The sequence below is a fragment of the Lepidochelys kempii genome, chromosome 10, assembly GCF_965140265.1.
Source record: "Lepidochelys kempii isolate rLepKem1 chromosome 10, rLepKem1.hap2, whole genome shotgun sequence".
NCBI lineage: Eukaryota > Metazoa > Chordata > Testudines > Cheloniidae > Lepidochelys > Lepidochelys kempii.
In genome coordinates, this window is record NC_133265.1 from 9,164,416 (window position 1) to 9,180,508 (window position 16,093).

The 16,093-nt window shown below is 48.5% G+C and overlaps 1 protein-coding gene across 1 annotated transcript in view; it reads right to left on the reverse strand.

Moving 5' to 3' along the window:
• The window catches only part of MYH16 (myosin heavy chain 16), a 52,894-nt gene extending 51,951 nt beyond the window's left edge, over positions 1-943 (reverse strand). Inside the window, exon 1 of the mRNA XM_073361895.1 lies at positions 734-943. Coding sequence (XP_073217996.1) covers positions 734-943 — 210 coding nt within the window. The remainder of the gene's footprint in view (positions 1-733) is intronic.
• Positions 944-16,093: the final 15,150 nt, after the last annotated feature.

Below are 16,093 nucleotides of genomic sequence, written 5' to 3' on the forward strand. Positions count from 1 at the left end.
GACACCCAGCCATATCTCAACCCCTCCTGCACTCATTGTCAACGACACCTTTTTGACTGGCTCTGCAGAGAGGGCCAAGGCCTACATGGCCCATGGACACTGAACTTCCAGCCCTAGCACGGTTCAGGCCAGGTCATGGCCGAAGGCACGTCAGCAGGGCAGGGCGGGGGGCACGTGGATTGGTGCTCGCCATGCCGGGCCCGCCCTGGAGAGAGCAGGCTTCACTCGCCCGGGCTGCCAATCCAGCACAGGGACATTCTAATCAGACCAAACCTCAGAGGCTTTGTGTGAAAGATGCTCAGACTGTTAACGAGCATCCTTCCCACAAAACTATGGGCAGAAAGAGAGAGCTGCAAAGCAAACGGCAAAGCTCTCCTTCAAGCCCTGCCAGGCAGCCACTGCCACTTTCAGCCTGCCGGAGGCTACAGGCTTCAGACTAACAATGTATTGATCCAGCAAAGCTTTACTCACAGGAGTAATCCTTACTCGCACCACTTGGCTTCAGGGCTAATCTTATTTGGTCAGTTAACTCCTGGGCCTGGTTCCTTCCCCCTCTCACCAGATAATACCCTGGATTTCCATTGATTTTAAGCCTCTGCTCCATAGAAGGAGGAGGGAGAAACCAGGCCCTGAAATCTAGAGGCTTACACTGGTGATGCAGCTGCAGTGTTAGGACAGTGACCCCATGGGAGCTGCTGTCATTCTCACATCCAACTCACAGAGCCGACTGTACCTGGTTGGTCACAGTCTTCACAACGACTTGGTCACCCTTGTCAGACTGGATCTCCCCGGCAACGAAACCCTCCTTGTCATCCTTGACCCAGCACGACTTCTTGATGTCATAGGGCTTGTTCATGGCCTCCAGCTTCTCTTTCTCGGGGGGATTCAGGAACGGCATGGGGTCAACATCGTCCCCGCACTCGCCTTTGTACCCACCAGGCATCTTGGCTTCGGGTCAGGCAGAGGGTGAAACCGGAAGGAAAAGAGATGGGGAGCAGTGCTTCCTGCAAGGCTGTGAAAAGGAGGAGAGCAGAGAATCTGGCAAGGAGCACAGTGGGGAATCCTGGGGCCCTATTCTGTCCCCTGCAGGCTACAGTTACCCCCTGTGAATTCAATAGGGCCCCATCACAGCACATAGTGAGAGACTGGGTTGCCCCCAAACTGGAGGATTGTTACCAAGAGGGAGGCTAGAAAGGGAGAGATTAATTCTCCCATCTACCCTGAACCCTGTAAGCCCCAACGGTGTGTCTACCCTGCAATTAAAAATCTGCAGCTAGCCTGTTCCAGCTGACTCAGGCTTGCGGGGCTCAGGGGCTAAGGAAGGGGTTGTTTAATTGTGGTGTAGACATTCCAGCTCGGCCTGGAGCCCAGGCTCTAGGACCCTGTGAGGTGGGAGGGTCCCAGAGCTCGAGTTGTAGCCCGAGCCCAAACGTCTGCACTGCAATTAAACAGCCTCTTTGCCCGAGCTACGTGAGTAGAGTCAACTGGCATGGGCCCACCGTGGGTGTTTAACTGCAGTGCAGACGTCCTCCAAGAGCCCCTGGCCTGTGGCAAGGGGAGAATTCCCCAGTGCAGGCAGTGCATAGGGCAACCAAGAGTGCTCGCAAGCCCTAAATCTGGTGGCAAGTTGGGGCACATCTGGGGGCAGGCAGCCCGTGTCAGTGACATCTCCATAATGCTGAGCACGACGGAGATTCTGCGTGGGCTCTGGGCTGCGGAACCGCCCATCGGCAGCCAGAAATCAGACCCCAGAGCTTCCCTCCCTTAGCCCAGGGAATGCATTCGCCCTAGCAGCGCAGTCCAGGAGGCGAGCCGCTTAAAGGCTGGTCTGTGCCTTTTGAGCTGTTCCTCCAGGAGACATCACAGACCTGACCCCTGATGCTCTTGTCATTAAAGACTAAGCGCCAAGCACTACCCTCTGTTCCACCACTGCAGCTCCCTTGACTCTGTGGGACGGCGGGTGCGTAACCCAGAGCAGTGTTTCACTGCAATACTGAGCCGTGGGGTGGCAGCAGACGTAGCCGCATGGTTAGACAAGCCAGTCTTGGCTGACGGGGAGGAATCCCAAGGGGAAGGGCAGCTGACTCTGTTTGCCAGCTGTTGCTCCATTTAGAAGATGCTGCTTGGGCCACAGCCTGTTGCTCTCAGAATAGATTGGCACTACGTGGAGAGAGATCTTGGTTGGGGTCCCTCTGGGGATCTCAATTTCCCTGATGCCCACTCAAGATCTTGAGGGTCTAAAAAAAAAAAACAAGATGCAGTACCACTCCTCCAGGCACTGGAAGCGATAAGGGAAGCTATGGGGGCCAAATGAATTCCTGGCGTAACGCCACTGATTTCAGTGGATGAATTTCACCCACAGAGCATGAAGGAAGAATTTTCCTCTGTATACTTCACCTGCTGGTCAAGCAGACAGAGATAAAGGAGGTTCAGCGAGGGAGTATCAGCAAACGTTTTCCTTTGTGCTCTGTGTAGCTAAATCTGTGGACCTTGCTGCGTTTTGACTATTATTATTCCCAGATTTGCAATAGTTATTTAGAGCTGGATTCTGCTCCCCTTTGTTCACAAAGAGCCACACCCTCACACCACCAGCAATCCCACTGAAATCAACGGACTCACAAGTGAACTAAGGTAACTTTAGACATGAATAAAGGCAGGGGAGCAGAACTGGACCCTGGATCTTTAAAGCATGTTAGTAAATGATTAGATCAAAAGGTTTATTACACTAGACCCCCACTAAACATACGTGCATGTAAATACACTTCGGTCCTACAGTGCCCCTTATCTGAGGCTCTCAAAGCCCTTTCCAGATTTCAATTCAGTAAGCTTCACTATCCCTGGGAGATACTATTTTATAGATGGGGAAACTGAGGAATGGCCTGGTTACAGCCTAAATCTTCAAAAGTGTCCATCAGTTTGGGGTTGCCTTGGTTTCTGAGAGGCCAACATGAGGCATCTAAAATCTGATATTTCTGGTCACCTGCCTTTCTCCTCTGAAATCAGCCCCTGAGTGTCTTATTTTTGGACCCCAAAAGGGAGGCATCCAGAAGCCGGGGACATTTTTGAAAAAGGGTACAAAGGTCTTGCCAAAGGTCACCCGATAAGTGGCACTGCCGGCCCAGAAGCCCTGATACACCCCTCTCCGGTCTAGCCACTGAATAACACGCCCCACTGATGTCTTAAATTAAGTCAATTATTCAAAACAAGTACAGTATCAGGAGGTTACTTTAACTGTTCTAATGTATTTGATCAAATTGCCTCTCTACAGGCCTGCTCCAAAGGAATCTCCTCATTATCGTCAATGGGTTTTCAGAGCAGGCTCTTGCTTGTTAAAATTCTGAGGTTTAGTTTTCCAAGGCTTCCATTGACGTAACAAATATAATATAAAACTATCTGTGAATTCAAAGTCTCTCTGGCATAAAACACAATGAAAACAAATCCATGCTGGCTAAGTTAGAGGGGTAGCTATTGCTTCTTAGAGCCTGACATTATTCCCCACCCCCCATCTCCACCTTCAATTCCTGCCCAGTATGGCTGCATGAATCACAGCAGATCTCCCCAATACACCTCTTCCCGACAGTCACACATAGTACGTACCTACCACCAAGAGTGCTGGAAGACGTTGCGTGTTTACAAGGGGCTGGCCAGCTTCTCTTATACCCATCCAAAGGGCCTGAGCCAGCATTTCCTTTAAAAAAAATAACAGCGTATTAATGAGACACAAGCTCAGCTGGCCACACCATTGCAAACCTGATTGGCCAACGCTTATGTCCCTCAGGAGAGGTCAAGTAATGCCCAGTTTCTTGGGGAATTCTCCTTCCCTTTCTTCTCCTTATAGGGCATCTTACCAACTCAACTGCATGAGTCCAGGGACCAGGGGCTGAAATAGAACAGCTGCCTAATGAATTTTTCCTTCAAAGGCACAACTTCATCCATCTCTTTCCTGCCAGGTGACGGGTAAGAATTTCACCAGTGAGGGTAGCTGATCAGTGAAAAGCAGGAGTCCGGCTTTGGTACTTGGGGTATATTCTCAAGTGGAGCTATCAGTTTTGACTGAGTTAAGCTTCCACTTGAAAATAGTTTTTAGTCCTTACACGTGTGATGAAAAACTTGTGAATCTGAGCTGTCTGCCTGAGTCTGCAGGCAGACAAACAATGGCATCAGTTGTGGAGTTGCAACTGCTTATGCCAGGACTGAATTTCACCCAACTGCTCTAGGTGGTGGCAAGTTTGGCAACTGCCCCCAGTCATATTGCAGTGGCATGTTGACTCTGAAGTCTAAAGATGGCCACTTAAATGTCAACTTTGCTACCTCCTGCACTGCTGCATGTTTCAGTAGAAGCATCTGACGATGCTTGTGGGTGGAGCATGAGTAGTATACCCCATCAAGGGCTTTTGTATTTACTTAGGGTGAATATGCTAAAGAGTGAGTTTGCTGGCAGAAATGTTTGCAGAAACAGCAGATTTGAAGCAAATATTGGGGAACTGGAGAAAGAAAATTTTGAATTTGCAATGGTGAGTATTCACACTGAAAATCTGATTCATCCAATCAGGGAACAGAACTGGTACCACATGATCTGTATGTCCAATCAGAATTAACTAATGAATTTTGAATATCAAGCGGTTGCGATGAACTGCTCCTGAACGAACTACAGAGTGTGACTTATTTGCTGAGCATATTCGGTGAGTAATTTCAAACGATGAATCGATGAGTGGAAGTTATAAGTGACTCCTGAACAATTTGCCTAGAGAGAGAGAGGTGAAATTCATTAGATAAATTACTGATGGTGAATTATTCATCCTGATCCATTAGACATACAGGTCTGTATTATCCATGTGTGGGAGCTAGGTTGCAAAAAAATAGTCATACCTCCCCATGAGGTTATAGGCCAAGCTGGTTAATCATAAACAGGCACAAGCTCATCCAACCAAGAGGCCAGAATCAGCAAACATTTAGGGCCAAATCCAACTCCCATGAAAATTGGTGGAATGTTTCCCTCTGACTTCAGGGGGAGTTGGCTCAGCTGATTAGGGAGGCTCACATGCAGAATGGTGTTTTAGTAATACAGGCCCAGCCTTGGAAGAGGCTGACTGCCTTCGTTGACGTTAGTGGGAGCTGAGGGGCTCAAGACCCAGGCCCTTAGAAAGCAGCACGTCCTTCACACTCCAAGATCTTTACCATGTGCACTGTTGGAATTCAAAGGGAGACGAGGGATTTTCCTGATGTTGGAGGTTTGCTCCACTCTCTGAATGCTTCCAAAGCACCCCAGACAGAGGTGACTTTTATCCTTATTATACAAGTACCTGAGAAGAGCAGTTTGAAATGCCCCAGGTAGCACCATGGCCTTGGGCATGGGGCCGGGGGGTGGGGAGGGTGGCAGGGATGGGAGATGACATCTACAGACCTTCCTACAAGTCCTTATTCCCCTGCTTTTCCCAGCAAATTGAAAACTCCTTCATGGCCTGGAGGAGATCAACTAGCAATAACCAAGTGGTTCAGTCAACGGGCCAAATGCAGCTGGAGAGACAGGCTCAGGACGGGTCTGTGTGGGTGGAGTTTGTGACTCTGCAGGCACGTGATAATGTTACCAATGATCCGAAATGCTGACTTAGGGCTGCAGTCCCCACTCAGACAAAACTTCTTTGAAGACAGTGGGAATTTTGGTTCTCTAACGGCTGCAGGATCAGGTCCTGAAATATGACCAGGGAACTCTGGGCACTAGTGAAATATGAGTACAAATAATAATAGTAATTAATAATAAATACCACTTGAGCTAAAGGAGAATGGCCATTGCTTCTTAGCAGTATAGGGCCTATGTCACAGAGTTGAGCCATTCAGATTTTACCCAGCAGAGGGCACACACACACACACACACTCTCTCTCTCCCATTACATTTTATAAACTCCATTATAATGAACCTGGCTGTAGTGGACCAACTTCTCTACTCACTTATTGTTGTTATTTATATAGTCTAGAAAAAATATTTGTTTTAATGACGCTTTACCGAAAATAAAAGACATGGGCCCTGCCCTGCCCACTCTAAATAATACCACCCGACACCACTCTAAATGAGCGCCTTTGGAGGCTGGGGGTGTTAGGTAGCCCCTTCTGAAAGGTACTGTTGTCAAATGTGAGAGAGGACGGATGTCCAATGGTTACCTGGGACATGGGTTCAAGTGACTGTTCTCTCACAGACTTTCCCATCTGCACAATGGGGATAATAGTATGGCGCTACCTCCCCAGGGTGTTGTGAGGCTAAATCCATTGCAGCTGGTGTGGTGCCCAGCTGTTATAGTGATGGGCAAAAAATCCTTGTGGCAGCGAGCCACCCAGCTCGGGTCAGCTTGCGCTAAGGGGCTAAAACCAGCAGTGCAGACATTCCACTCCTAGCCCAGACACCCACCCCTCGCTGGGTTTCAGAGCCTGGGCTCCAGCCCGAGCGGGAATGTCTGTGTTACTGTTTTGAGCCCTGTAGCATGAGACCAAGTCAGTTGCCCCAGGCTCCGAAACTTGCTGATGCGGCAGGTTTTTTGCAATGTAGACATATCCCTAGGGTACAAAGCCATAGAAGATCGAGTACTTCTTCCTGCAGACTCCAGCCCGTAAAGCGTAAGGTAAAGGAGAAGATAGAAGAACGGCAAGTCTGAGTGGGCCGAAAGGACGTTTGATTGATTTACGGTCTCAGCCTGCGTACAGCAGGGCTTTGCTGTTCAAGTCAGCCTGTCCCGGCAAGCCCGGGGCTAACCGGGAGCTGCCTTTCCAATGCTGCCTGTTACATTCACAGGGGTGCAGCAAACTGACATATGGTGGATGCTGCTTTGGGGGGTTGTTCGCATCAGGAAAGGCAAACCCTGCACATGGTTATATTAAGATCTGACCCGAGAGACTCTAAGATGTTTTTTGCATTTATTAATCATTAAAAAAATAATAATGCTGATCTTCCAGCTAAATGTGTTAGCCTCATTCTCAGCTGTTGTCTGCTGGCCGCCATGGGGAGGATCGTTGTCCTCCCATGAGGACGGCAGGGTAACGCCTGTGCTGAAGAGGCAAACATCCCTGACTTTAACCAAACAAGGACAAAGATCTCTTTGCCCAGCACTCTGGGGCTGATCCTGTGAGGTGCTGAGCACTTTCAAACCCCACTAGGGGGGCAATTAGGGGTCTAACCTTTACCCTGGGTTGGACCTTCTGCAGGGCCCAATCCTAACTTGAGCCCAGGACCCCAGCCAACTCTAGCCCTAACCTTAGCCTGGGGCCCCCAGCCAGCTGCAATCCTAACCTTAGCCTGGGGCCCAAAGCTGGCCCCAATCCTAACCCTAGCTTGGCACCCCCTGCAGTCCCCAAACTGAACCGTAGCCCAGTGCTTAATTTGTAATGAAAGAGGTGCTGGGGCTCAAGCAATATTTTTACTTGCATAACTGACGTGGCAAGCCCAGAGGTGCCAGGGCTATGAACTGCCAAGCCTACAGGTGCCAGGGCTATGAATTCAGGCACAAATTAAGGACTGCCCCAGCCCAAGACCCTCTACTGGCCCCAACCTTAACTAGGCCCGCTGACAGAAATTCCGGGCCCCGAGCAGGGGTGGGGCCTGGGGCGGAAGTGATGAATCTGTCACTTCCACGACCGCCTGTCACTCCTAGGCACACGCAACCACTCCGGGCCCCACGCTTTGGGGGGCCCTGCGGGCCGGTGCGATTGGCCAGAGCAGTCACGCGTGCCTAGGAGCCCTGCAGCCCTCCTGGGCAATTGCCCCCTTTGCCCCACCCCTGTCGGCAGGCCTAATCTTAACCCATGCACCAGGGTCACCTACTGCCTTCAATCCTTACCCTGATCCAGGGCCACCACCCAGCCTCATAGTGAAGTTTGTGGCTCGTATGTCCTGTTTTTTCTTTTTCTTTTTCAGGAAGCTTAGGAGTATGTCATAGACAGTGGAGGTGTTTTTCTCAGGCAATGAATGGGATCATCCATTAGGATTATATGGGCCTCTCTCACATTTGTTTGTAAGATCAGCCTTTGGTGTATCTCCTGTCCTTACTGTGTTTTCCTGTACTCTCTTGGTTAGTTCTTCCAGGTGCAATTATGAAAACAGGAAAGAAAAGGAGCATGTGGGGGGGGGGGACCTTTAGCATTCCCACTCTGATGGTCTAACTGTTCCCTTAGTCGTTTCTCAGGGAGGTGTGGACCTCAGCCTCAGGACATGTCTTAGACTATGTCTACATGACCACCCCCCTGAGCGACATAAGTTACACCGACCTAAGCGCTGGTGTGGACAGCGCTATGTTGGCAGGAGCACTTCTCCAGCTGACGTAGCTACCGGCCGCTGCTCATTGGGGGTGGATTCATTCAATCAATGGGAGAGTGCTCTCCCATTGGCTGAGAGTGGCAGAGCCTCACTTGGGGCTGATGGGGTGAAGGAGGGAGAACCCACACTTGGATCCCTTGGTTCACTCCATGCTACAAGCAAATCAGAGAACTATCAAACAAATAAACACACAAGCCCCATTTCATATAAATCAGATGTGAATCAAAGTGTTCCAGAGGGGGTGGGTCTGGCTGGATTCTCAGCTGAGCTGCTCTTCCAGCAATCAGCAAGGTGGGGGTGCCCAAGGGCTATGCTGGTGCGAAGAAGAGCTATTCAATTAGCTCATCTGAAGTGGCTCAGCACGCCATGCACATCACAGGTCCTACCCAAATGTGAAGAGACATCAGAGCAGCAAAGTGGCAGCGTGGATACAGCACAAGGAATGTAATTACCGCTGCCCCGAAACCTCATTACTAAATCAGTGTGTGTGAGATAGGAAATGCTGAAACAGACATTGGTATTATCCTCATGCTTAGCACAGAATTAGCTTTAACCAACAGCTGCTAGGAAGGAACAGGTAGAGGAGACATGTCCAGCCTTCTGCTTGTGCCTTTTTAGAAGGCCTTGGAGAGTTTTCAGCATCTCTTGAATATTAATGTTAACCACAAGAAAGCCCCTTCCACCCATCTCCATTAACTTCCTAGCCTTGGCTGCAATTTTCAAAAACTCCTAAGGGAGTTAGGTGTCCAATTCCCATTGACTTTCAGGCCCCTTTGAAAATCCTCATCCTTATTTATTTAACAGTTAGGTTATGGCAGCATTCACAGGTCTTGATCAGAATCAGCGCCCTGCTGTGTTAGACTCTGCACACACAGTCCCTGCCCCACAGACATGACTATTTAAGGGTACATTGACACTGCAGATGGAGGTGTAATTTCTAAATTGAGTAGACATACCCATGCTAGCTCTGACTGAGCGAGCATGCTAAAAATATTGTGTAGCTGCAGGGGTGTGAGCACCGAGAGAGCTAGCCGCGCCGAGTATGGTCCCATCCAAGACACTAGCTATGTGCCATTGCTCATGCCATCATGGCTACATTCTGAGCATGAAGAAAAGGAGGACTTGTGGCACCTTAGAGACTAACCAATTTATTTGAGCATAAGCTTTCGTGAGCTACAGCTCACTTCATCGGATGCATACTGTCATACTATGCATCCGACGAAGTGAGCTGTAGCTCACGAAAGCTTATGCTCAAATAAATGGGTTAGTCTCTAAGGTGCCACAAGTCCTCCTTTTCTTTTTGTGAATACAGACTAACACGGCTGTTATCTGAAACCTGTCATTTTGAGCATGCTTGCTTGATCAGATTTATCACAGGAATTTCCACTCAAGCTGGAAATTACACCTCCAGCTCCAGTGAAGACATTCTCTAAGAGCTAAGTATTGCACGTGAAATGCCGACAGACCAGGGGTGTTGGCGGGCAGGATCGAACCAGGGACCTCTGGAGCTTAGTGCATGAGCCTCTACCGCATGAGCTAAAAGCCAACTGGTTATTAGCTAAGGCTGTAGAGCAGACTCATTTTCTCTCTCTCTAAGTGGTCTCGGTGCCACTATATGGGACAGAACACCACACCCAGAAGGTGTGTGGGTTACACACGGCCTTACGCTCTGTCCACCCTCCCTGAAGGAAATGGGTTTGCACAGGGTGTTGCATACAATTTAGACCTTGATCACTCACGTCTGCCCCATCAAACCAGTGGCAAGCCACAGCTTCAGCTCACTGGAAGTACGGCACAGCTCCGCCCGGCTTCTGCTCCCTGTGAAAGTCATGTCAAAACTCCCATTGACTTCAGTGTTCAAGATTAGGCCCTACACACAGCATTGTGTTCCTAGCACAGGACAAATCTTTGTGAAAGGCTTCAACCTGCCACCCACTACTCCAAAGAGAAAGATTCTTCATGGCCTCAAATATAACACTATCGTATTTAGGGAGTGGAAGGGGACCAGGCATTCATGTGCAGCTAATGAAATTGTGTATTGAATCCCTGACAGTAAAATGGCATTTTCAGGGATTTTGTTAGGTTGCCAGAGTTCTGAAATCCATGATTTTGGATGTTTTCTGATATTTTCATGGGTTTTTCCCTCCCATGTGAATTAAAATATTTTCCTTTATTTTAGTGAGTGATTTAGTCCCTCGGAATTTTAATATTTGGGGGGAGGAAAGTTGTGGGGGATGGTCACAAATGTTTAAATCGTTTCTCTGTTCCTCCCCCCAGCCCATTTATGGGATTCCCCCTGTAAATCTGAGACGGCCCATCGCTGGGTTGTGTTTTTCCCTCAGTTGCACGTAGTTCTTCCTGTTTCAACACATCCAAATATTCATGGCATAGAAAAGATCCCGAGACTAAACGAGAGCTGAATGTTACTGGATCCTGCTATTTTATTCCTTTAGAAAACAAACTCTGTTAAAATTCAAGGAGCTCAGTGATTACACTTCGGCAGTTCAATAAACCAGTGTCCTATAATAACTCTAATACTTAGCTGTGTCTGATGTTATCTTTAAATAATATACCAAACTGTTACTCTGATCCCCTCTGAGATGGCAGAAAGGATGAAGCTTAAGAGGATAAAATTAGTTCCTTAATGTTCAGTCTAGTGTGGAGTTACAGTTCTTTCAGGAATGAGCTGGCTTTCTAAGATGTACACTTATATATCCTGGCTAACGGACATTAGCAGCTGCATTTGGCAAGCGCTAACGGACTCCTACCACTTCCATTCAAGCAGTGCTGGCATTAGAATTTCTGGGGCTCAATTAGCCTGTCAGTTGCATGCATGCAGCTCCCATTGGCTTTGGCCTCCGCAACTGATGAGATAATCAGGCCCCTGTCCTATCTTTCTGAGTGAATACTCCCATTCTTGGCAGAAAAGAGACTGTTAAAGACACTTGGCCTAAAGCCTCATGCCTCATGGAAAAACACACACAAAGGGACAGATTCTCCTCTTCATATATTCTTGTGTAAGTTATTATTATTATTATGTGCATTATTGTTATATTTTGTCAGCGGCATTGAGTGTCCTGAGCCAGCTTTAGCTAGGATTTGCTGGGACGAAGAATACAAATGGTATCACAGAAAGCAATAGCTGATCATGTAAAGTTGTTGGTATTCACTAAATGTAACATAACCAGTCAAATACCACCAGAGATTTCTCATTCAGCTTCAGTGTCATCTGCTCTTCTCCTTTGTGGTCAGGGCTTTCAGGTTGGAGCATTTATTCTCCAAATTGTTTGGGGAGAGGGTTTAAGTCCATAGCCGTGCAGATGAAAAGTTTTAAACAATTCTGGTGGTGATTTTGATTCCCTCCTGCTGTGCACGCCCCCATGGCCATGAGCCCAGGCCCCCCACCCCAAAGATTGCTCAGTGGGAGGGAAAAGACAGTCTTTTCTGGCACTGGACTCAGGAAATCAGGGTTCAATGCTCAGTTCTGCCATAGACTGCCTGAGTGACCTTGGGCAAGTCTCTTAATCTTCCTGGTGCCTCAATCCCCCATCAGTAAAATGGAGATAACAGTACTTCCTTTCTCCTGGCTTTCCTCAGTCATGTTTACACAGATGGTAAGCTGTTTGGAGCCAGGACTGTCTCTTCCTAGGTGTTCGTATGGGGCCTAGCACAATGGGGTGCCAGGTGTCAGAAATCAGGGCCTGAAACAGAGCCAGTCTCCAGGCAATCCATGGCTTGCAGCAGGCTGTCTGATCAGCTGGAGGGGCCAGCAAAGCAGCTCATGCCAGCAGCAGCTTGCTATCTGTTCAGTGCTCATGCACATTATCGTCACTACTCTTGTCCCTGCCAGAGACCCCACCTGGCCTGTTATCCTGCCTGCTCTAGGGGACTCCAGCTTGACTGTTGGCTGTGGTACCCAGTGCCTGACCTCAGTCTCCAGCTCTGACCCTAGCCCCTGGTTTCTGATGCTCAGTTCCTGATGCCTTCTCTAACCCTTAGACCTGATGCTCGCACTGCCCACTAGGCTAGACTGCCCACGTCCCAGTCGCCTGACACTAGGTGCTACAGGAATAATAACAGTAGGTGAAATGAAGTTGAAGGCGGGGGGTGTGAAGGCCACCATTTGTGTGACTCTTAGGCTGACTGGGGAATTAGTAGGGACTAGGAAATTAGCCTTGTTAACCAGAACATCTTTAAGGATAAACCCACATACGATATGCTCAATTGACAGGCCTGATCCTGCCACCCTGACTCTCATTCACAGCCCAGCTGGGGCCAAGGGGGCTACTCCCTGGGCATAAGGGTGATGGATAGGGCTCATAGTTTCCCCTGCCCTCCCTAGCAACAGAACTGAAATGCAGCTGCAGCTGTCCCACCAGCAAAGCACTCTTCTCGGCATCAGATTCATCACTTGGTGACTGGCGCGTCTCTTGGCTTGGGTCCCTGAGTGCGTCACCCGTACCAAGGGGACCCCTGGCACCCAATGGCTTCCTCTGCATTTGCCCGTTTTATCACGAGCTGAACGCTTCCCCCCCCACACACACAGTGTCATGCTGCATGGCAAATTGTGGGGACTTTTTAGGAGTCTGCTTCCTAAGCATATGTACAACAGGGCCCGCTCCAATCTTGGGTGGGGACTCTAGGTGCTACGGTAATTAATAATAATAATGAGGCTGCTGATGTTCACTTAATGGGCTAGATTGGAATCTCATACAAGATACCCAATTTGAATGCAGTCCCTCTCTTTGTCCCTCTCTTCATCCGGTGAGGTTTCATTTTGCAGAAGGATTGCTCTGAATACCTGCTCCAGAGAACAACCTCACACGAGGATGCCAGGGCAGCAATTGCATGACTTGTCCCACCCCACCGCAGGAATCCTGCACGTTCATGTCTTTCACCCGTAGCATCTTTCATTGCACGCAGCAATGTCAGGAAGCCTATTAAAAAGACATGAAAAGATGGAGGGGGCGGGGAATCAGCCTTTTATCTTCAGGCTTAAAAATGATGTTTTCAAAGCTGTCAGTGGTGATCTAACCCATCTTCAGTACTGGTATAGGAATGCCTGACAAAAAGCTGGCAGGGAAAAAAACCTACTGTACAATTGATCTATTTCCTCTGACATGCAGGAAATGAACAAAATTACATATATTTTCTCTTCCATCTGATCAGATCCACCTGCTTGGGATACAGAAACCCCGGCACCAGGGCAGAGTTCTTGTGTTTGTGTAGCTGTCAGGATGTGGGTTTTCAGCCTGAGCACACATGACTGAGCTCGAGGGTCACTGTCTTGTCGATTTAGGGTTTTATCTTTCTTACTCTCCATTAGTTGTGATACCCTCTGATTAAGTTTGAAAATAAAACATCTCTATCGATCTTGCCCTTCCCCATTTGGCAAATATTGATCTTCCCCCTGTTCTCCGCAGAGGCCGAAATTAACACGGCTCTTTTTGTGCCTGCTTCTGGGCTTGGCATTCAACACTATTGGCAATGATGTGGTCTGGGAATTAAGCAAAGCTCTGGGGGTGCTTTATTTAGTGAACTTGGGCGTGCTGTCTCGCTCGCTCGCGTTTTCTGTGCTGGCAGTCACGGAGCACTACATAGGATGGGTCTGATTGTGCTGGGCAGGTGTGCAGGAAAAGGAAAGGCACCAGGAGAAAGAGGAGAACAGCATAACAATTAACTTCCTCACAGTCTCTTCACTTAGTCACATTCTAAAGCATCATATCCTGCCAAGAGAAAGTCAGAGTCTTCAAGGGTAAAGGAGCTATTTCCCAGTGCCCACCTCTGTTACTTGTAATGAGAAAGTCACATCAGTGTAACTTAAGGTATGAGTTTAAACCCGTTTAGTTAAACTAGTGGGAAAGGTTGTGTGTACCCTCCAAAGTGAGCTGTAGCTCACGAAAGCTTATGCTCAAATAGATTTGTTAGTCTCTAAGGTGCCAAAAGTCCTCCTTTTCTTTTTACAAATACAGACTAACACGGGTGTTACTCTGAAACCTCCTATTTCACTGTAAACCAGACATATTTAGGGTTAGCTTGCACCAATTAGGAATTGACTGAAGCTAAACCAGGACAAGCCACTCTGAAACCAAAATAAAAGGGCCCGCATTGTCTTTTGCACTAGTTTGATTGAATCAGATTAAAAACTAAGTTAAGTTACATTGGTGCTATTTTCTCATGGAGCCAAGGCGAAAGGAAGGACAGAGTGCAACCACTTGACACCTAACACTGATGTTATGGAAAGTGCCGGGGGATCTTGAATGTCCACAAAGAGCAGGCTTCCATTTTGAAGGGCTCCTCTGAAAGACCCCCAATGCAGTAACCTGCTTAGATCTTGTTTCATCTGCCTGGGGAGGAATGGCTAAAATAACCCTTCCTGGGATTTGAACCTGTGAGTCCAGGCAGTCTTAATATGCTGTACATGAGCCCATACATAGGTATTCCCTGTAGTTTACAGAGGTTTCCTTTAAAAGGGTCTCAGTATATGTAATTAACTGGACACGTGGGGCCAAATTCTGCTCCTGATTACACCTGTGCAAACCCCAGGAGGGTTGCCCACTGACTCCAGTGTTGCTACCTCATCCCTAAAACTCATTGGGTCTAGTCTGCTGACTGGAAGCAAGCCCCAGGCACCAGCAGGAGAGTGAATTTGTGGGGGGGGGGGGGGTGGAGGGTGAGAAAACCTGGATTTGTGCTGGAAATGGCCCACCTGATGATCACTTTAGATAAGCTATTACCAGCAGGACAGTGGGGTGGGAGGAGGTATTGTTTCATATTCTCTGTGTATATATAAAGCCTGCTGCAGTTTCCACGATATGCATCTGAGGAAGTGAGCTGTAGCTCACGAAAGCTTATGCTCTAATAAATTGGTTAGTCTCTAAGGTGCCACAAGTACTCCTTTTCTTTTCGCGAATACAGACTAACACGGCTGTTACTCTGAAACTTACTGAGAAGAGCTCTGTAGCTCCAAAGCTCGTCTCTTTCCCCAACACCTCACCCACCTCGTCTCTCGTACCCTGGGACCAACATGACTCAGTGAACTCCTCTCTCCCAGGAAAAGATATTATGCAATTTAAAAGTAGATTTTAATTAAACATTTTAAACTCCGAGCTGAGTCCCATACCCATTTAGCAAACACTGGTCTTTTTGTCCCCTGTGTGTTTCTTGATTCAGCTGAAGCGAACATGAATGTTTTGGCTGTAACAACCCCGTGCATCGTGGATGGCTGTCACCTCTGTCCAGTGCTGGGGATCAGCTTGCTGCTCCTGTACACCAAGCAGAGGGAACACAAAGCAGGCTTTCTGGGGCCCGTAACAAAGGGCTGTTGGTAGCTGGCTCTTGAAAAGGATGCCTACCCTGACTGACCAGATCATTGTACCGAACCCCGCTGCAAGTCAGAGCTTTGAGGGCTGTGGTACTTCAGTCCCCTCTGATGTCCGCTACCGGGCAGGGAGGCAAGCATGATTGATAGGCACTGCAAGCACCAGGTCCTTGCTTTTGGAGGGTGGAGATCAACATCCATTTTGAGTAACAGCAGATCACTTTTCTAGGGCTACTGGAAACTGAGAGGGACAATAAAAGAGCAACCTAATGGTTCCTCACCTACCTCTTGCGGCACCCTACTAACAGAGTATAAAGGTAATGGGGTCTCATTGGGGTTCCCTCCACGCCATCCACCTGCTGCATATAGGCAGTCACGCCTATGCCACCTGCATGCAGGCCACTGCTGGCAACAGGCAGCTTCCTTACCTGGCTCTCAATTTTTCAGGCTTTCCTCCTGGGCTCCTTGCC